General features: G+C 42.6%; 3 protein-coding genes across 4 annotated transcripts; 1 reads left to right on the top strand and 2 right to left on the bottom strand.

Moving 5' to 3' along the window:
* Positions 1-781: 781 nt before the first annotated feature.
* LOC115685980 (peroxisomal adenine nucleotide carrier 1-like) lies at positions 782-4,140 on the bottom strand. The gene is made up of 5 exons (XM_056312323.1): positions 3,864-4,140; positions 2,418-2,649; positions 1,885-2,031; positions 1,621-1,778; positions 782-1,535 (listed from the first exon to the last, which is right to left on the bottom strand). The coding sequence occupies exons 1-5, from the start codon at positions 4,004-4,006 to the stop codon at positions 1,256-1,258; spliced, it is 960 nt and encodes a 319-aa protein (XP_056168298.1). The 5' UTR covers positions 4,007-4,140; the 3' UTR covers positions 782-1,255.
* Positions 4,141-10,031: 5,891 nt separating this feature from the next.
* LOC115685978 (mitogen-activated protein kinase kinase kinase NPK1) lies at positions 10,032-16,210 on the top strand. Its single transcript, XM_030611136.2, has 17 exons — positions 10,032-10,486; positions 11,338-11,379; positions 11,479-11,544; positions 11,656-11,766; positions 11,843-11,923; positions 12,022-12,099; positions 12,196-12,278; positions 13,112-13,193; positions 13,273-13,373; positions 13,576-13,615; positions 13,754-13,813; positions 13,912-13,961; positions 14,057-14,228; positions 14,320-14,556; positions 14,659-14,999; positions 15,110-15,171; positions 15,639-16,210. Exons 1-17 carry the CDS (start codon positions 10,157-10,159, stop codon positions 15,740-15,742), a joined length of 2,040 nt encoding a protein of 679 aa, XP_030466996.1. The 5' UTR covers positions 10,032-10,156; the 3' UTR covers positions 15,743-16,210.
* On the bottom strand, positions 16,048-19,312 carry LOC115685979 (pentatricopeptide repeat-containing protein At3g05340). Of its 2 annotated transcripts, none has more exons than XM_056312321.1 (2): positions 17,010-19,312; positions 16,048-16,835 (listed from the first exon to the last, which is right to left on the bottom strand). In XM_056312321.1, exon 1 carries the CDS (start codon positions 19,156-19,158, stop codon positions 17,218-17,220), a length of 1,941 nt encoding a protein of 646 aa, XP_056168296.1. In that variant the 5' UTR covers positions 19,159-19,312; the 3' UTR covers positions 16,048-16,835; positions 17,010-17,217. The 2 variants fall into 2 exon arrangements, with proteins under 2 accessions (XP_056168296.1, XP_056168297.1); XM_056312322.1 differs by having other exon boundaries at positions 17,061-19,312.
* Positions 19,313-19,494: the final 182 nt, after the last annotated feature.

Genomic DNA, 19,494 nt, shown 5'->3' with positions numbered 1-19,494 from the left:
TCAACGTTGGGCTGGGCCGATTCCCAGAATCCGAAAACGGTTTAGAAATGGGCCGAGCCCATTCTTGCGTCTCGAGAAAAATATTGCCGGCGGGCCCCCTAAACCACGTCATCGGCCAACATGACGAGCGATATCCGACGAGCGATATCCGACGGCGGTATATCGGCTGTATCGATACCGTGGAGCCAAGTTCAACGCAAATGTCTAGAGATGTGAGAGCGAGTGATTGGCATACATGACGTGTTATATTTTGAACGTTGTGCACCATGTTAGTCGATGATGTGACGTGATAACAATTTAATATCACCATAATTCGCAGCATGAAAAGATTTCAAAACATGTGAGAAATGACCACTCGGTTTTATTTTCAGATGCTTTAGGCTCTTAGAGGCCAAAGTAGTTCGACTATTTCAAGAGAGAGCAGTGAACACGAGCCAAGTAAGGAAGTCGAGGTTGCCTCGCTGCAATTGAGTCGTAACCGACCTAAATTTTCTTTGCATCCCACCATTGAATATACAAAACATCCTGCGTTAGACACATACGGCTTGCTCTCTTGATTACTCCATTCCGACTCTCCCGACTCGAAATAAAAAATGCCGATCGAATATAACCACTCGAAGAATTAGCATGCTGTTAAATGTTAGGTGCAGTGCATCCAACAATCATCGGCAAGTTGCCAGATTCACCAGAAGCCTATCATGCATCACGGATCATCTGCGGGGACCGCTCAGAAACTTCCTGTCAAGTAAATAGCCGAACCTGCTTTCGACACCATCAAGTCGAGATGAACATCTATTTAATTGCCTTTGCTGAGAAAATTCAACATCCAACCCAGTAGATGACCGATCACACTAACAGAAACTTATCATGAACACAAGTATCTAGACAACTTCTACAAGGGCACTTAATTTGTCCCTTCAAGGGACCAAAACCACATTAATAATCATTATGACACCCTCACAAGTCACCAGTTCACACCATCATCATGCCAGCACGCGGCAACGCATATGCTTTATTTGCAGCAAGAACAGGATCAGCAGATTCTTATTCCTTGTGATTTCGGAGTTTCTTCGGATGAAATTACAGTCTGCTTGTATTCTACCCCAGTCCTGAATCAGGCTACTCCCCAAGAAGATGATTCCATAATCGCCTATCACAGTCGTCGACAACTGCAATTCTGAATCTGGCTCTATAGGTTCGCCCTGCCTATAACATTATTTTACATAGGTCCAAGGGCATTCCAAATTATTCCCTCTCAAGCACTTTTTAGTCTGCCCCTCGTTAGCAGCATAGACCTACTCAATGCAAGCATAAGAACCCATGTGGTTGCACTAATCTTTTCCTTAATCATTAAAAGCAAAGCAGAGCTCAACACGGTCTTCAAAATTTGAGCTCGCAATCCCTTGAAAAAGCCCAGGAAGCCTTCTCTGTTCCATATGGCAAACAGAACTCCAAGAATTGTCTTACGAGGTTTCTTCTGAGCTTTTTCTGCTACGTTTTCACTAGAATCGACAGCTTGAATCATGACCTTACACCTTCATGCAACAAAATGTTAATTAGTTCTTAGTTCTGAAACCAAAGCTTGCAGAATAGGTAAAATTATTGGTAAGAGAGACGCACCTTATTGCAGGATAAGTCAAAATAGTGGCAATGCTCTTCGAGAGGGCACCCAACGCAAAAGCTGAGAATGCAGAAAGCGATGCGGGTGACAAATCCTTGTCTGTTTTATTCTGTTTTCCTTTCAAGAGCCTTTGTTTGAGCTGATCAAAGACTGTGTACTGAAGAAAATAAGAGGTCAGTCTCATGAAAATTCTCACTTTAACAGTCCTATGACAGGGACTTAGCAATTCATCACAATGCTTACACCACTCAAAAAGCAAATACCTGAATCGCAGGGTTAGAAGTCAGCAAAAGGGAGATCCCAAGACCATCAAACGCATGGCTCCAATCACCCTCGGTAAGAGTCTGCCAAAGGCCCTTGGATTTCCCAAAGGCACTAGTTTGCATCCTAGCAGAGGCTGTATCCAGAGGCTACACAACAATATACAAAATTCTCTCAAGATCACAAACAAATATCACTTGTTCATGAAAAAAATAAAGGCGAAAAATAAATAAATGATTGAAAGAAAAAATATATATTACTTGCTATTTTGCATATTATTCGTTAATGATTCTATATTTTTTAGATCTCAAACAGGCATAGCACATTCAATGGCACTTATAATGCTCTAAGGTATTGAGTTCTTAACCTAAGATCAGTTTAATTATGTTTTTCAATCTAAATTTCCAGTGGAGACAGTCACACAGCGCATGTACCATGTACTTCTGCCCATGCATGCTTGAATGTATCGTCTGTACGTTTTATATATGTGAAAGGATAAAACTAACAAGGTAAAACTTTTTGAGAGAGGATTCACCTGAGTAATAATAGCAGTGCAAGCACCCGCTGCAGCAGCCAGAACCAAATTAGCTTTTGTTCCAACTGACTTATAACCACTCCTTTCTAGGTATAATCTTTTAAAGTTGCTGTATCCATAGAAGTAAACAAACTGAGCAATGAAAGATTGCAGGTTTTTGGTCCCTAGGCCCTGGTATAGTGAGAGCACCTGGCCGTTAGATATTGCCTCCCAGAGAACATCTGACAGATGCCTGTGCAGACAGAGAAAAACAAAATGGATTAATTACCACAAATATCCTCGGAGCAGATTGCAAAAGCGATGACATAGGCACTCTGATCCAATGAATTCAATCAGAGATTTGCACCCCAAAGAAAAAAGAATGCAAATTGCCACCGGAAACAAAGATTGCAGATAGAGATGGTCTCAACATATCTAGGAAGCTCTGAGGGAACGATGTCTGAATATTGTTTTACACCTCTTGAAATGTACATTTCATGCCGTGTTAGCACTTTGGAAAGAGTTCGACTCAGAATCATAATATTAAAACGACATTGAAGCCCAAAGACTCCAAATAAATAAAAAAGGATTCATATAAGCTGTGAGCACATATTAACTATCACCAAAAAATCGAAAAATATCACCCTCTCAGAAAGAATACAAACTACAAGTAGTTTATGTTCACTTCATTCAACAGCAACATGTATTGACCAAAAAACTATTACTCTGTTAGACAGTATATCAATCGTGAAAGCTACACGAAGATCGACGGAGAAAGAGAAACACGTAAGATGAGATGGCATGGAGAAGTTATAAGCCGGTATCCGAGGGAACCGAAATATGGGCAGAACATATCCGGGATTTGCCGTATTGGCAGCGACGGATGCGACGAATGAAACATGCCTCGCACAAAAGGAAGCCATTGCGGAAGAGTGCCACAGCTAATCTTTCACTTTTCAGGACCATGTTTATGGGGAATGAACCATAACTTCTCCTCTCAGGATTTACATACTTGCCAGGCACAGAAGAGAAGACTCCACGATTGAGTTATAGAACCCTTTTATCAAAGCTAAGCAGCAGTGACAGTGCTAGTAACAGCCACCCAAAGCCAAGATCAAGTCAGTCCAAGCCGCCGAAAAATGGAGACACGACCCTTTTATTTTAAACAGCGAAAAAAAACACGAGAGCTAATCTCGGAATCATCATCAACCCCCACGACAGCACCAGCGAGGAAAATGTTTCGCCGCGCGAAACCGAGAGATCGCTCTCTCCAATCCGCTAGCAACGAACGCTACAAACTAAATCACGCAGAAACGAAAAGCACGATCATCCCACACAACAGACCATCCCACCATCATCCCACTGATCGGAGAGAAACGAATTCGCCGCGGGACCGACGGGATCGCGATCCCGAACGACGGCGAGATCGTTACGGAAGCGAGAGGCGAGAGGATCTCAAGGACCGACCTGTATCTCTGCTGACCGTGGGCCTGGACCTCGGCCTGGTACTTGGTCTTGCAGGTGTCGAGAGGGTACAGGATGGTGGTGCTGAGCAGCGATCCCACCGCCCCGGACGTGGCCTCCGACAGGGATTCCAGATCGACGCCCATGCTGTGCTCTTTCTCGAAGGAAGGAAGGAAGGAGACGACGACAACGACGACGGGATCACCTACTCGCAGCGCGTGCCGCGCATTATATACGGAGGAGGAGGAGGAGGAGGAGGAGAAGTGGGGGAATGCAATTTTGTTAGTAGCTGGGGACGTGCAAAACGACGGAGGACGAGACAGACAGACGCCGAAAACGGAGACGATCACGCGCCCCACGGGATGGCGGTTTTGTCCTTGGGGGAAGTGGGGAACGGTGGGGGTGGGGTGGGGTGGGGTGGGGTGGCGTGGGGGAGGTGGACGGTTTCCGTCCGAATTGACGGCGACGCTGACGGATCGAACCGAACTCGTGGGCGACGACGCGGCCGCAGTTAAGAGTTGCTACGTTGACGTGGTTAGGTGCACGTGGGTCCGGCAGGGGCCGCACGGGGGGATAGTCTAGGTCGAATTGCTCGTGCTCTGCCCGAGCGCGGGTCGAGCCTCGAGGCTCCGTTTAGGAACCACCTTTTTTCGAGAGGGCGATAAAGAAGAATTGGGTGTGTTTTGGATCGTTTGGCTAGGGTGATCGGTTCCTGATTTAGTCCAATCCCATCTAGGAATCGGGAATTGGACCATATTAATCTGGTTTCGAATGGTTCAATGGAACCGGTGGATTTCAATTGAATTGCTAGTCTATATCGCAATTCGATACTGGAATTTCGTCCAAGATTTGCGAAGAAGACCGAGAGATGATAGGGGCCGTGATGGTAGGGGCACGCTCGAAAAAAAGGAGGAGGATTCCATGGATTCTTTTCCATAAATGATAAACTCAAAATTTAAGGAATGTGAGAGTTAATGAGGAAAGTAAAATTGGTGAATCTTTGGAGGAAAAGAAAGAGAGTCAAATAAGGAAAGAAGCAAGAGACCAAAGGGAGCAAGTCGGATGAACCGGCGTAGCGATACGGAAGAAACAAAGATTTGCTTCATCATCTGGAATAAAGCGAAGTGTGAGAGGACACGACTTGAGAGGTGAGAGGGAAAGGAAAGAAGTTCTTTAAGAAATTCAAAAAAATTATAAATAGTTATATCATCGTTTCGATTTTGCTTTCCACCCCGGAACCCGATCGAAAATTACTGGTTCCATTTTCATGGAAACAGAAATCAAACCGACGCCTGCTGGAACTGTCCAGAACTGACCGATTCGATTTAGTCCAGGCGTCCTCCCATTCGGGCATCCTTTATGCTCGCCCCTTCCTTTGGCCGACTTGTAAAAGCTGAAAGCCCAAAGATGGGGGCCTCGCTTTCGGTATTTTCGAAAAGCTCACTCTAAGGTTAGTAAAAAAAAATTATTCCAAAATTACCAACACCAATTTTTTTCAAATTTGCCCTCGTAGACACTCTTCATCTTCTCTACGTGGGAGCTCCATCGAGCACAGGTTCTGTTTTAATCCGGATTGCGATTCAAATCTATTCATCGATTGCTTGATCGAGCACAAGTCGAGCCTTAAGTACCCGAGTCGAGTTGACAGTTGAGCTAGAGTGTTGAATTGCGCCGACTCGATTACGCCTCTCATTAGGGTCCAAAGTCAAATGCAAATGCTAGTTATGATTTTAATGTGATTGCCCGATTACATTACATCGGCCTTGAAACGGAAAATTGTCCAAAAAGTAATAAATCTATTATATTTTTGCCAATTTAATCATAAACCTTTTAATTTTGCTAATTGAGTTATATACTTTTTCATGGTTTGTCAATTGAGTCTATCGGGTCAATTTTGAGTGAAAATTGCCGAGTGGACATCAGTCGTCCTAGGTGGCACAGCCAGTGCTGTCGTGAAAATTTTTTAATAATTTTTTTCGATTTTTTTTTTTTCCCTCTTTTTTTACACCTTTTGCGAGGTCTAGGCAAGTGTGTCGTTAGGCGAGGGCATCGGGCGTCACCTAGATCCAAGCAAGGGCCGTGAGCCGCTTGCCAGTGGCAAGCGAGGTGTCGTAGCTGACGCCCTAGCCAGGTCCAAACGAGGACCGCGACGCTCTCACTAGCCACAAGCAAGGGGGATTTGGGCGAGGGCCCGACGCTTTCACTTGTGGCAAACACATGAAAATGTTTAGACTCAATTGGTAAAATTAAAATATTTATAAATGAATAGGCAACAATGGAATAGTAATAAGATGATTGGTCCTACAGTGATATAACTAGGTGAACTTCTGTAGGATTTTTTTGATAATTTTCCAGCTTTGCAACTAATTTTCCTCCCATATGATTGTCAATATTGGACACGATGCTGTACGTGCAACAAAAATGCAAAGAGAAAGTTGGAATACACCCGACCATATTGCAACGCAACAAAAATCAATTTGCATGTTGCTAGGAATTGATGCACGAAGGCTTCTCTAAACAAACAGAGATTGGCCGAGTGATTAAGAATCAAATTAAAAGGCAACGTGTCTCGCGACGATATCACAGGTAGAGACTTACTCGATGTTTGCAAATAAAATCACTTGAGTGCAATCGTAACGATGATATTAGTAGAATCCTCCCGTTATAAAGGAAATATATGACCGTAGGACACGTGGATATTACCATGCTCGGGGTGGAGTCACGTGTTGCCTTCTCGTGTTTCATGCGTGAGGTGAAACGTATCACGTAGGGATGTTCGGTTATGGAGTAGGCGAGTTCTAGATCGAAAATCTAAAATCTACCCTGTCGGAGTCGGTTTCCGATTTTTAAAATCAAGAATCAAAATCGGCTTGTTCTAGGGTCGATTTGGGAACCGGTTTACTTTCGATGAAAGAAAATGGGGGCTATAGAAAATAAAACGCGCAAACACGAGGTGATGAAATTTACTTCCCCACCTTTTGTATGTCTTTTGTTTTTTTTGTCGAAAACACTTTTTATGTTGGAAATGTAGTAATTGGAGTCAGTTGAAAAACGTCTTTCATTATGTTTTTTTTTACTCACACAAAAAACAGCTTGGGTGGGTAGAAAATTGCTTTTAATTTATTTTTTTTTACCATCGTCCTCTTATCATATGTGATGAAAATTGAAAACACCGGCATAATTGAAAAACTTGAATTCTTTTAATCACACTTCTTGCATTTTCCTCTTGAATTGGAGAGAACAAATGAAGCGGGCCAAATGAATTTTATTTCTTCGTGAACTTCCGTCTATTTCGCCGAAAATACGATATATCCTCGCATTTTATTTTAGTTTTTCCGAATGAGATGTCTTCAAGAGAAGCGACCGTACTTGTTCAGTTGTGTTGGAGTTGGAAACCTGCTTTTTGGCTAGTGGATTGACACCGATTGTCGTCTTGGAATCCGCTTTGGGCCGATAATTGAAGTTACCGGGTCACGTGAGCATCTTACTTCGTTCATGATCAGAACATCAAATTGTCATAATCAGGCTACAGTGTTATCGTATCAGCTTCAGCTATGGCAAAAAAAGGTGTTGCTATCCGCAATGGAGTTTGAGCGAACACTTTAAGGGCCGTTTGGTAACGTGCAAAATAGTGAAAATTTCTGCTCTTTTGTTTCCAGAAATAGTTTGGGAACAGAAACGCGTTTGATAAACTTTTTGTTCCTGGGCACATTTTTACAAAAATTTGTGCCGAGAAACAGTTTTGGAAGAGAAACAAGAAGTAAAAAAAGCTTTCTTGTTTCTAAGACAATTTTGAGAATCAGCTTTTTTCTTCTTTTTCTTTTTTTCTTTTCTTATTTTGTGGTGTTGTTCTTCCCTGGCTGAGCCGGCCGCCAGCGACCGGCCACAGCCCACGGCCGGCGACCGGCCACAGGGCTGGACCCTCGCCGCCTGGGCGAGGCGGCCTCGCCCAGATCGAGCGAGGCCGAGCCTCGCCGTCGGTCGCGACGGCGAGGTCGGCCTCGCCCGAGACGGCGAGGCCGAGCCTCGCCGTCGCGACCAACGGCGAAGCCGACCTCGCCGTGGGTCGCGACGGCGAGGCCGACTCGCCGTTGCGACCGACGGCGAGGCTTGGTCGTCTCTGGGCGAGGTCACCCTCGCCGGCGAGGGCCGTGACGCCCTCGCCGGCCCTGGGCTGTGGCCGGTCGGCGGCGACCGGCCATGGCCAAAGAAGAAAATGGGTAAAAAAAAAAATTTAACAATTCAAAATATTATTAAAATATTATTTGGGAACAGAAATTTTGTGTAGTTACCAAACGCATTTATGTTCTTTTCTACTCTAGAAATAGAAATTTTGGACAGTTTATCAAATGCCTTCAAATACTCAGAAATTGTTTCCAGGCACAGAATAAAAAAAAATCATTTCTGTTCAGAAATAGCTCCCGGGCACAGAATGGTATTCATGCGCACCCTAAACAACCGCGGTATTTTAAAATATACGATAGTTTATAACACAGTTTAAGAAGCCATCTTGCCCAGTTTTAATGCGGTATTTTAAAATTCACGATAATTTATAACACAGTTTAAGAAGTCATCTTGCCCAGTTTTAAAACGGTGCAGCTTTAAACGCGTATGCTACGAAGGGATAAGAGTTTTCCTTTTTTGTGTGTTTTGTTAAAGTTTGCTTATTTTTAATAAAATTTGTATGTAAAAAATCAAATTTTGGACCAAAACAACATCATTTATTCTTATGTTTCATATTTTAGTCAGGTATGATAGAGAAAATAATAAACAAGTCATGTCAGCATTTTTCATTAACCAAAATGAATAGAGTTAGCATAAGGACTTGAGTGCATGAGTTCGATAAGTTTTAGAACTTAATTGCACTTTTTGAAAGTTTCACAACTCAATTGTATTAGAAGTGTTAAAAGTTGTCACAAAAGCGCACTTATCTCTATTATCCAACAAGCAACTCGCAACACATCACAACACGCAACGGCACGACACAACTAAAGTCAAGACACAATCATACCAAGCTGATTTATCTATATTATGCAGAAAGCCAACTTTCATGTTTTAGTGTCTGTCCCCAAACTACTATTATACCCCCACATTTAAACCTTAATCTATCTTGGTAAAGTAGCTGAGGAGTAACGGTGGCTTTTGCAAATTTATGGCGCAAACTAGAGTTCCAGGACAACTAAGGTCGAGATAAATACTACTATGTATATAGGTAAGAAAAACCGATGGTATTTAATATTAAAATCCCAAATGCTCAAAGATAAAAGTCCTGTTCGTGTTCTTTTATTTTTTTTGCTTTTTACTTAGTCTAAATTTTGTGGACCACATGATTTGACTTTTTTTTTTCAAATTCTAGACTCCAAAAACTTTCGAAATGCTCACGCATTCTTTTTCATAAATTTCTCGAATTTGAATAATATTTCAAATTTTAGCGAAGAAGCAGAAAGGAAAAAAAAAAAAAGCCTTTTAACTTCACATGGGCGAAACAAACATGACCAAAAAATTTATCTGTTCGGAAGGTGAAAACAAACATGCCCAAACAAAGATAGGTACCTTCGGTACCGGGGGCTTGTCTTGGATTTTTGGCGGTGGCTACCAAAGATACATCACCAAAGCAAGAGAAACCAAGGATTCTGATTAGGGTCACCCAGAATGTCCAGGTGTGTACACCCAGCGAACTAATATGACTGCATTTTTTATTTTTATGTGTCGGTGTCCGCACGTTTAACCTTTCAATTGAAGAGAAAGTTTTTTTTCTTCCTTCTCTCCTGGGAATACTTCCGAGTTTAGCGTCCTAGAGTTCAGATGAAGTAGTTAAATTATCTGTTTGGAAGGTGAAAAAAAACCTCCATGCTCCTTTATCCCTAGGATATGTGTAATAGTAAATTTGCCCTATATTTGTAATTTCGGGCGAAAGGAAGCGGTGCAAAGTGAAAAGTGAAAAAAAAATTGGTAGAATGATGAGGGGCGGGTGGGGGGAGGGCAATATTTTTCACTATTTGCAACGATGGGTCGTCACGTTCCTTAATTTTTGTTTTTTTCCCCTAAAAAGATTGTTTGAATTTGAATTAGAATCTCCCCGCACCTTTTCCCCCTCTCTCCCTCCCTCTCTCTCTCTCTCTCTCTCTGTATCTTCTCTCTCTTCTCCCCATCTTCGCCGACCGAAATGAAACGGAAATGATAATGAAACCCCAACGTCACTGAACTGAAACCCCCCTCTCTCTCTATCTCTTACTCTCTCGCTCTCTCTGGTTCGATCGATCGATCGATTCGGCGACACTGCGAAGCGCGAGGACATGTTCGACTCCCTGCGCCGATCGATCGTGTTCCGCCCGTCGTGGGGCCCCGACGCCGACGAGGCCCCGGCGCCGGTGGCGTCCACCTCGACGCCGACGACGCCGGTGCCGACGACGACGAGGGCGATCGTGGAGAAGTTCAACTCCTGCATCCGCAAGTCCATCGCCTTCACCAAGGTGTCCCCCTCCTCCGCGGCCGCCGCCGTCGCCGCCCGGGACGGCGCGCCCGCGATCCGGTGGAGGAAGGGCGAGTTGATCGGCTGCGGAGCCTTCGGTAGGGTTTACATGGGCATGAACCTCGATTCCGGCGAGCTTCTGGCCGTCAAGCAGGTACTCTTCTCGGCCTCGAGGGTTTGGCTGGAGTGGCGGGTTCTGCTTCCGCTTGTTTGAGCTTGATTCGATGACTCGACTCTGAATGTTAACCGATTCTGCTCAGTTTCGGTTCGGGAAGAGCAACTTTTGTGACGTCGGTGGTAAATTTAGTGGAACTTTGGGCTCTGAAGTTGTGCCCCGATCTGTTTAATTGAAGGATCCTTGGTCCACTTCTAGCTAATCTTGCTCTTCATCACGTGCCATTTGCTCGTTCTTTAAAATTAGCTTTAATTTTTGTTTCTGTTCCTTTCTGTGCTCATTCTTTTGTCTATCATTTGTTTGAGTTGAATCTTGATAGGGTAATTTCCGACGTTGAACTGTTGTTCCTGAGTTCCAGTCCTAGTTTCAATTGTTGTCTAATTAAATTTACTCAATGGACTGAATCCGCACCTGTTTCTAGTTGATTTTTCTTAAGAGTTAAATGTTGTTCTTTGCACTTACCCTTAACTGCTTGCCTTCGTCTGCTGATTTCGTGAGTCGTTCATACCCAGTCCTAGTTTCAATTGTTGTCTAATTAAATTTACTCAATGGACTGAATCCGCACCTGTTTCTAGTTGATTTTGCTTAAGAGTTAAATGTTGTTCTTTGCACTTACCCTTAACTGCTTGCCTTCGTCTGCTGATTTCGTGAGTCGTTCATACCCAGTATTTGATTCTCGCTGTTAGTAGGTTTTTCCTGGGCTGATCTTTTGAGTTTTTATTGATGGCGTATCCATTTTCTATAAATTGGGTGCTTGTTTAGTTTTTTCTTCCATGCATCTGGGGATTTATAACGGATGTCACGTCTTGTAATGGTTTGCTTTCCTCCAGGTTTTGATTGCAGCAAATAGCGCATCAAAGGAGAAAGCACAGGTTCGATTTGTACAAAAACTCGTCTAATATTATTCCATGATCTGTGGATCCTTTTGTATTTTGGTTGAGTTTATATGACTTACTTAGTCTTGTAACTAGGCTCACATTAGGGGGCTTGAGGAGGAAGTGAAGTTGCTGAAGAATCTCTCGCACCCAAATATAGTTGTAAGCGACTTTCAATTTTGTTTTGGAATATGCAAGATTTGGGCTTAAAATAGAAGTAAATAGTAACATTGGCTAATTTTTGGTCGTCTGATTGCTACCTCTCTCTGTCAGAGATATTTAGGAACTGTAAGGGAGGAAGATTCCTTAAATATTTTGTTGGAATTTGTACCTGGTGGATCTATATCGTCATTGTTGGGGAAATTCGGACCATTCCCTGAAACGGTGAGACACTGCCTGCCTGAACAAGCTTTTTCTTGGGTGTTTCGAGTTCGGTCTTATGTGCCAATATGTTGAACAGGTTATAAGAACATACACCAAGCAACTTTTATTGGGCCTTGAGTATCTACACAAGAATGGAATTATGCACAGGGACATCAAGGTGCATTGATTTTTTTTATATTGCTACTGGCAGTTTTAATAGCTCTCTCTCTCTCTCTCTCTCTCTCTCTCTAATGCAAGTTATGACTCCATTTACAGGGAGCAAATATTTTAGTCGATAATAAAGGGTGCATCAAACTTGCAGATTTTGGTGCCTCAAAACAAGTAGTTGAGCTGGTATACCCAATATCGATATCTTCCGCACTTCAATTTTTCATAATTCTTGCTTTCCGCTTGGTCAATTAACTTAAAACTATCTATGGTTTTACACAGGCTACCATTTCAGGTGCCAAATCAATGAAGGGCACTCCATATTGGATGGCTCCAGAAGTCATTCTCCAGACAGGCCATAGCTTGTAAGTATTATAGAAATTTGCTATTATATATGTGAACGAGTTCTTTTCTTTTCTAAAAAGAATAAGATGATTAGATCTCAAATACTTCTATCAGTTGCATTTCTTCCCATTATGTCACAACACAGACAATTCAAATATTATGGGAGATGTCTGAACAAAATTTAATTCAGATATAAAACCACAACTCAAATATGCAATCCAGGAATGAATATTTTTTAAAAGGATTGTTTCGCTTGTACTTTTATTTTGGTGCACACCAATAAAATGGTTCTCTGTCTCTTTCCTTTCTGGGTTGAAAATATAAAGATTGTCATTGCTACTAGCACTACACTAGACATTAAAATGCCCACCTGGGCAATTTGCCGTTTCAAGTAAGAGACTAGCTGAAAAACTGCAGCCAAAATCTTAGTTGGTGACAAGTTACTAAACTTATTAACACATCTACTGTGAAGCTTGCCACAACTTGAGACCTTATTCCAATTAAAGTTCCAAAGCATGAACTTCCAGGAATTATTAAGTCTAGGACCTGATCAAACTATTTAGAGTTTTCAAGGTGGATAAAGCTCTTTATCTGCTTCTTATTTTTTGTTTTTCACAAGACAAGTAAGTTAACTTAAGGAGTCGTAGGTAGTTTAATGGCATATTGAAATTAAAGTGCGGTGCATCACACTAGAGTTTGATGAGCCATTCATTGGGCACTTTAGCAAGAGTGGTGAGCATTTCTTTCAATTCTTGCCTGTTGCATTTGTCATGTTTTTTTCTGCTGAAAATACTTTGTTTTCTTAGTCTCTATATCAGTTGCATTTTGTTGAGATATTTGAAATGCCTCACAGCTCTGCTGACGTATGGAGCGTTGGATGCACTGTTATTGAGATGGCAACTGGAAAGCCTCCATGGAGCGAACAATACCAAGAGGTATTCTTGCTGAAATATGAGGTTTGCGCAATAGTCAATGTCAAATTCTGTCATATTATTCACAAAGCTTGTCCTTCAGGTTGCCGCTCTCTTCTACATAGGAACAACAAAATCTCATCCTCCAATTCCTGATCATCTCTCAGAGGAGGCAAAAGATTTTCTGCTACAATGCTTGCAGAAGTATGATCATATTCCTTTCCCTACTTCTCGTTGTCCTTTTCTTTCTTCTTTCGAAATTTAAATCCTAGAGAAACTTTTGCATGCAAAGTTCTCTGGCTTTGTATTGAAAGGTAATTTTTGGGAGTAAATCTGTTACAATATGCTTGAAGAGAGTCTTTCCAGTCCTTTGCTTAATTGTGCAATATGTGTGATTTGATTTTAGGGAACCCAATGCAAGGCGAACAGCATCTCAGCTGCTGCAGGTGATTTTTGTTAATGGTAGCATTTGAGTGGCATACTGTAATTTCTTCAATATGTCTGAGATCTCTTGTCCTTTAATTATAATCCTTTCGTCTGCAGAACTACATGTTACAGTTCTCATGTCTCTGTATAATATGCAGCATCGCTTTGTCACTGGAGAAGATGAGGATTCTCATTCTGGTTTTTCTACTCTTGCCATGGTTCGTATACTCGATAAACCAAGGAGGCATGGCCATTTCATACAATTCGGAAGCTTTTTCCAGCTTAAATAAACTGAAATTGTTTTTCTATTAATCAGGAGAAGTTTGACATTCCTTTAGCATCTTCCATGGCAAACGGAAAAACCTTGTAAGCTCATTTATGGTCTTGTTCTTCAGTTGTTTTCTTTTGCTGGTTCAGTAGTGGTAATGTTTTCTGATGATGTAGCTTTCACTTTTTGCTAGTCAAATGCCAATGAACTTGGGAGCAGATATCACTAATATGGATTCTATGAGCTGCTCAACATTCCGTCAACAAAAGGATGGTTGCTGGGAGGCAAATGGAAGCGATGATGATATGTGTCTGATTGATGATGAGATTGACTCCATTGGCAGATCTCCTGATAATATTAACAAGGTAAACTGCTTGAAAATTTCTGTTAGTTACCTTTTAACAAAAAGCAAGATGGCTTACATGTTTCACATGATCAATGACATTGTTTTAGCAGAGCTTTAACCCCATAAGTGAGCCTTCTATGGATTGGACGGGCAAATTTGATGTTACTCCAATACCTCAGCAGCCCGGAATGGGCATCGACCCTGATCGTACAGTTTTAAGTCCTACTGGTCCATCTGCATCTTTGAGTGTGGGGGTAAATGACTTTTCATTTCCATCTGGACCATCTATACTTGAGGAGGACGATGAACTCACAGAGTCCAAAATCACAGCTTTTCTACACGAAAAGGTACAATTGGTGATTAGATGTAAAATTTGCAATTGAACAGTTGCAGTGTTAAGTTGGTGTTTTGACCGTCGGTTGTTACATTCTTGGGGTATTTTACTCCAGGCCATGGAACTGAAGAAGCTGCAAACTCCACTTTATGAAGAGTTCTTCAACAGTTTAAATACACCTTGCTCTCCTGCTCTTGGCGAGAGCAAATGTGATGAAACTGCACCAAGTTACTTGAGATTACCTCCTAAAAGCAGGTCACCTAGCCGGGCTGCGGCTGGAACTTCAACAACAGCCACAGATGGAGTTGGTTCTGGAAGCCCTGGGAGTAATAATAGCAGACGTATATCTAATGTTGGCAATGCCAGCAATCAATCTTCACCGGATGTAGGATTGCCTCAGTCCAGTGATTTGAAAGGTCTTGCAAATGGTGGTCTACAGGACTCAAGTAGCCCAAGGTTGGTTTCACTAGAGTCTATATTATCTTTGAACAAATTCATTTACATATATTTATTTGTAAGCTACTCAGTTATAGTCTTAACCTCCCTAACTTTTATCGCTATGTTAGCTTCTCTGAGAGACGAAAGATATGGAAAGAAGAACTTGACCAAGAGCTTAAGACAAAACGAGGTAGATTTTCTTTTCCTAGTTTTACTCGTCAGTTCTCTCTTTTCTTTTATTAATTCTTTCGTTGTTTTTCCTGGCAAATACTCGTGCTGTGCAATATATGTTCCATCAAATATAACTGGTATAACAAAGTGGTTTCTTTCCCTACATTATGTATGAGAAACATGTGACCAGTATCACGAGTTAGATTGTTGCACTGCGTCACAAATTGACGTTAATATTCCTTATGTGCAAAGTAAAAAGATTAGCCATTTTTTGGAGAATTAAATGTTTTTGACTTTGAATGATTATACCGAAGCTGACAGATTGAATCTTGTCCTAATCGCGTCGAAGAAGGTTTGAGCTTTCATTCAGGGACTCGGTTTTTTATTAAATACATAGTGGAAATATGGGCAGCAGAAATCGACATTTATCAGTGACGGAACTTGTCTCACTGGAAAACTTGGCTAAATTAGGTGGTTTGTTTGCAGAGATGATGCGCCAAGCATGTGTGGGAGCTAATACACCTTCCCCAAGAGATCGGAGTATTACTCGACAAAGGGATCGAACAAGGTTTGCATCACCTGGCAAATAAGTAGCCTCTACACAGGTTTTGCGTGGTCAATGTTTTGATTTTCTGCTCTTGCCCTAGCTAGTAGAGGATTGAGTTCCGATATGTGGTTCTTATCGATATCATGCAATAGCAGCAGTTTCAGAGAGCACCAAGATTTCATGTTGTGGTCACCACTCGGGTAATGCTCTAAAGTGGAGGGCCGGCAGCTGTAGAAGCTCGCGAATTATGTACTTTAGAGAGACGATCGGAAATCTGTCGCTGAATGTTTCTTTCAGAGACAGGATGTGATTGGAGTCTTGGATACACATAGCATTTTAGACATGATGTTTGGAAAAGAAATGTCATGCTTTCTTCTTTTTTCCCCCTTTTTGTTTCTAAAAGGCTCTTTCCTCACTTTGAGTTCAGTGGGGATGGGCGTGTTAATGAATACATGTTGAGTGTGTATCTTAAAACATATATGGCACGTATTTGAAGACGTGACTTATTATAGCTTGATCGCCATGGCGATTTGGCTTCTTGAACATGTTGCAAAGACCCTCAAACTCGAAGCAGGAACACTCCCAAGCCTCGAAAGGCCCAAGTTATGTAACGATCCCCTCCGTTTAACTCACGAACCTGACTCGCCACGGACAAAATATCTCTCTCCATCAGAGTATGTCATTCTCGGCCGTCTCCTATTTACAGAATCTCCTCCAAAACAGTAGTCTCTGAACTGTGAAATCATCAGAAGAAGGAATCTACACGTTGCCTCGACTTAGTTTTATGCTGGGGAACCCCTTGACAAGAGTGATCTCTCAAGCAGGACGTGATCCAGATTCCAATGATCATTTAAACCTCCAGAGTACCAAATCTAACGTATTTCTACTTCCTGGTACCTGAACCACTGATGCCTTAAAGCTGGCTTTTCATGCCTGGCACAGCCGTGCGTTGGTTCTTCTGAATCAAAGCCCCATCAATGTCACCACCGCAGCTGATTCTAGGATTAGCAGCATCTCAGTAAATTCACCTACAGAATTGAGAAATCCTTCAAAACAACCGTCGAAACTGCACCGGATGAATACAGCCCCACTTCATGCTCGAGAGAGAGTGCCCTTGGTGGATCTCTACCCACTTCCTGATACAAGTGAGTGCTACATCAGATCAAACATGGTGAAAATGATCATTCTGCAGAACTGAAAGATCACAATTTCTCGTTTGCCGATCATATCCATTTACATGTATAAGGTGGACTTTCAAACGATCAAATATATCTACATTAACGCTACCCCAGCAGAAATTATAACAAGACCTGAAATATGGTCGAGTAAACTCAGGTTACGGTGTTCATCAAGTGAATCACCTCGAAGTCATGTGTCCACCAGAAATTATGATAACTTCTGACATGCTTTCTTCCTGTCAGCATATCTTTCTAACTCACCTAACTTAACATTCTAATCCTATTTGCTCTTCATCGCAAGACTGAATCCAAATGGTCAGTAACTACACTTGCTTCTGCTTTATTCTGCGTTCAAGTAGTACAGAATGAATCTCTTATCAGGCATATATCCTTCATCTGTCATCAAAAGAAACAGCTCCTTTAAAACTTCAAAAATGATTTCACTTTGCGGATGCATCCTGTCTCGGACAACAAAGCTATGGACTTTCTTCTCAATCTCAATCGAACTAATGCCCGTTTCTTTAGCCACCCCAGCCTCTTTCATTCTTTTCATAGTCCTTGCCCTCTCTTCCCAATTACCTTCAGAAGAACATATATTGGCCAGCGAAATGTACGGCGCAGGGGTGTCGGGCGCAGAAGAAATCAGCTGCTCGGCAGCATACCTTCCTAACTCAGAATCACAGTGCATGCTACAAGCGCCAAGCAAGGCTTGCCAAACTAGAACACCAGGTTCCATGGGCATTCCTTCTATGAAACTCTTCGCTTCAGCAAGGCGGCCAGCCCGTCCCAACATGTCGACAACACAAGCATAGTGCTCTGTCCTTGGACAAATTCCATAATCCCTTTCCATTAGATCTAAAAGCTCCATTCCCTTCTCAACTAAGCCAATATGGCTACAAGCATGAAGCAAAGAGAGAAATGTAACGTCTGTCGGCTTTACACCTTCCATTTTCATTTCTTCATGCAACCGTAGAGCTCCACAGCCATCTCCGTGACACGCAAAAGCGTTAACCATGGAATTCCATGAGATCAAATTTCTTGAAGGCATCCGACTAAACACTTTGATTGACTCCACGATATCTCCACACTTTGCATACATGTTTATTAACCCATTGCTGACAAAGGGAATATGAAAAAAGCATCTTTTGATAATCAAAGAGTGAATTTGTTTACCTAAACCTAGAGAAGTATCAGCACCAAAAACCCCAAGAACAGCAGAAACCACATTAGAATCAATCTCCAACCCTGCCTTTACCATTTTCAGAAATACTTGTATAGCTTCTTCTTCAAAGCCATTTTGTGCAAAACCTACAAGAATTACAGTCATAGAAACCTCATCTATAGTCTCCGCAGACTCGAATAAATCCAATGCATCTTCTAGACTTCCACATTTTGCATACATATCCATCAGTGCACTCTCCACCAATAAATCTGACCGAATACCCAATTTCCATGCAATGCCATGCAACTGGCGCCCCGCGTTTATTGCTTGCAGACCTGCACACGCCGTGATGGAGCTCAAGTATGTGAGAGTATTCGGATAGATTGATCCGCTACGCATGCTCATAAATAACTTTAAACTATCCTCATAAAACTCATTCTGCTGAAGGCCAGAGATAACAGCCGTCCAGCTAATCACATTCCTCTCGAACATTTCATTAAAAACCCGCATTCCCCAATCAATGCCACCGCATTTGAAATAAGACGTGATCAGCGCATTCCCTATCGTAATTTCCCTTTCAAATCCACCCCTGAAGACTACGCCATGCATCAACTCAACCACACGAGAAAGCTCACGGCCATCGCAACCAGACAGAATCGTCGTCACCGTGGCTTTATCCACGCCTCGAGCACCCCCTTCCCACATTCTTTTGAACATCCCAAAACCCATCTCGAACTCCCCATTCCTCAGGAACCCAGATAACGCAGTGTTCCAGGAAATGGTGTCCTTCACTGGCATTTCATCCAACAGCTTGACGACGCCCAGCACGTCCCCGCACCTCGCGTACATCGAGAGGAGAGAGTTCCAAACGACAGGACCGTTTCCGAAGAGGTCCTCGTTTCCCGGGTCGTGGAGCTCGGGGTTCTTGACGACGGACGCGTGGAGGGAAGAGCCGAGACGGAAGCGCCCTTCTCTGCCGCAAGCGGACAAAAGGTGGCTCACGCGTACGTGGTCGAGGACCAAAGTGGCGGCTTGTGACGGAGCGTCTTGAAAGGTCGGAGCTTTGAGCGGAGGAGGGAGGCGGGAGGTCAGTCTCCGAAAGACCCATTTCGAATTCATCACATGAAATCAGAGCCGCAGAAAAACTCAATGTGATCCTATGGGAGCTTCTCAAACGGCTACTATAGACTACAGAACTTTGACCTCCTTGGCGCAAATTTCTGCCGAGAGGGAGAGGGAGAGGGAGAGGCGGAGCTGGGCGGGTTTGTGATGGCTGCTAATGGGGAGTGCAATTCATGAGTCGTGACTATGGTCATCCCCACTGAAAGCTCATCTTTTTTGTCTCGACAAATTGAATATTCGTGTTGTGTACCTTTCGAATTTCCCTCTTAATCACGGGCTGTCTTGAATCTTTGATGTTTGGTTAAGAGGAAACCTCACTAAAGCAGAGATAGC

The sequence above is a fragment of the Syzygium oleosum genome, unplaced genomic scaffold, assembly GCF_021117445.2.
Source record: "Syzygium oleosum isolate NSW1041296 unplaced genomic scaffold, Sole_v2.1 Sole_v2.06, whole genome shotgun sequence".
Lineage (NCBI taxonomy): Eukaryota > Viridiplantae > Streptophyta > Magnoliopsida > Myrtales > Myrtaceae > Syzygium > Syzygium oleosum.
This window is presented reverse-complemented; position numbering and strand designations above follow the sequence as displayed.

Coding starts and splice junctions, on each gene's coding strand:
- LOC115685978 (XM_030611136.2), top strand. CDS start 10,157: ATGTTCGACTCCCTGCGCCGATCGATCGTGTTCCGCCCGTCGTGGGGC. Junction 11,380..11,478: donor CATCAAAGGAGAAAGCACAG/GTTCGATTTGTA, acceptor TCTTGTAACTAG/GCTCACATTAGGGGGCTTGA. Junction 11,545..11,655: donor TCTCGCACCCAAATATAGTT/GTAAGCGACTTT, acceptor TCTCTCTGTCAG/AGATATTTAGGAACTGTAAG.
- LOC115685980 (XM_056312323.1), bottom strand. CDS start 4,006: ATGGGCGTCGATCTGGAATCCCTGTCGGAGGCCACGTCCGGGGCGGTG. Junction 1,779..1,884: donor CTTCTAACCCTGCGATTCAG/GTATTTGCTTTT, acceptor TATTTTCTTCAG/TACACAGTCTTTGATCAGCT. Junction 1,536..1,620: donor TTGACTTATCCTGCAATAAG/GTGCGTCTCTCT, acceptor TGTTGCATGAAG/GTGTAAGGTCATGATTCAAG.
- LOC115685979 (XM_056312321.1), bottom strand. CDS start 19,158: ATGAATTCGAAATGGGTCTTTCGGAGACTGACCTCCCGCCTCCCTCCT.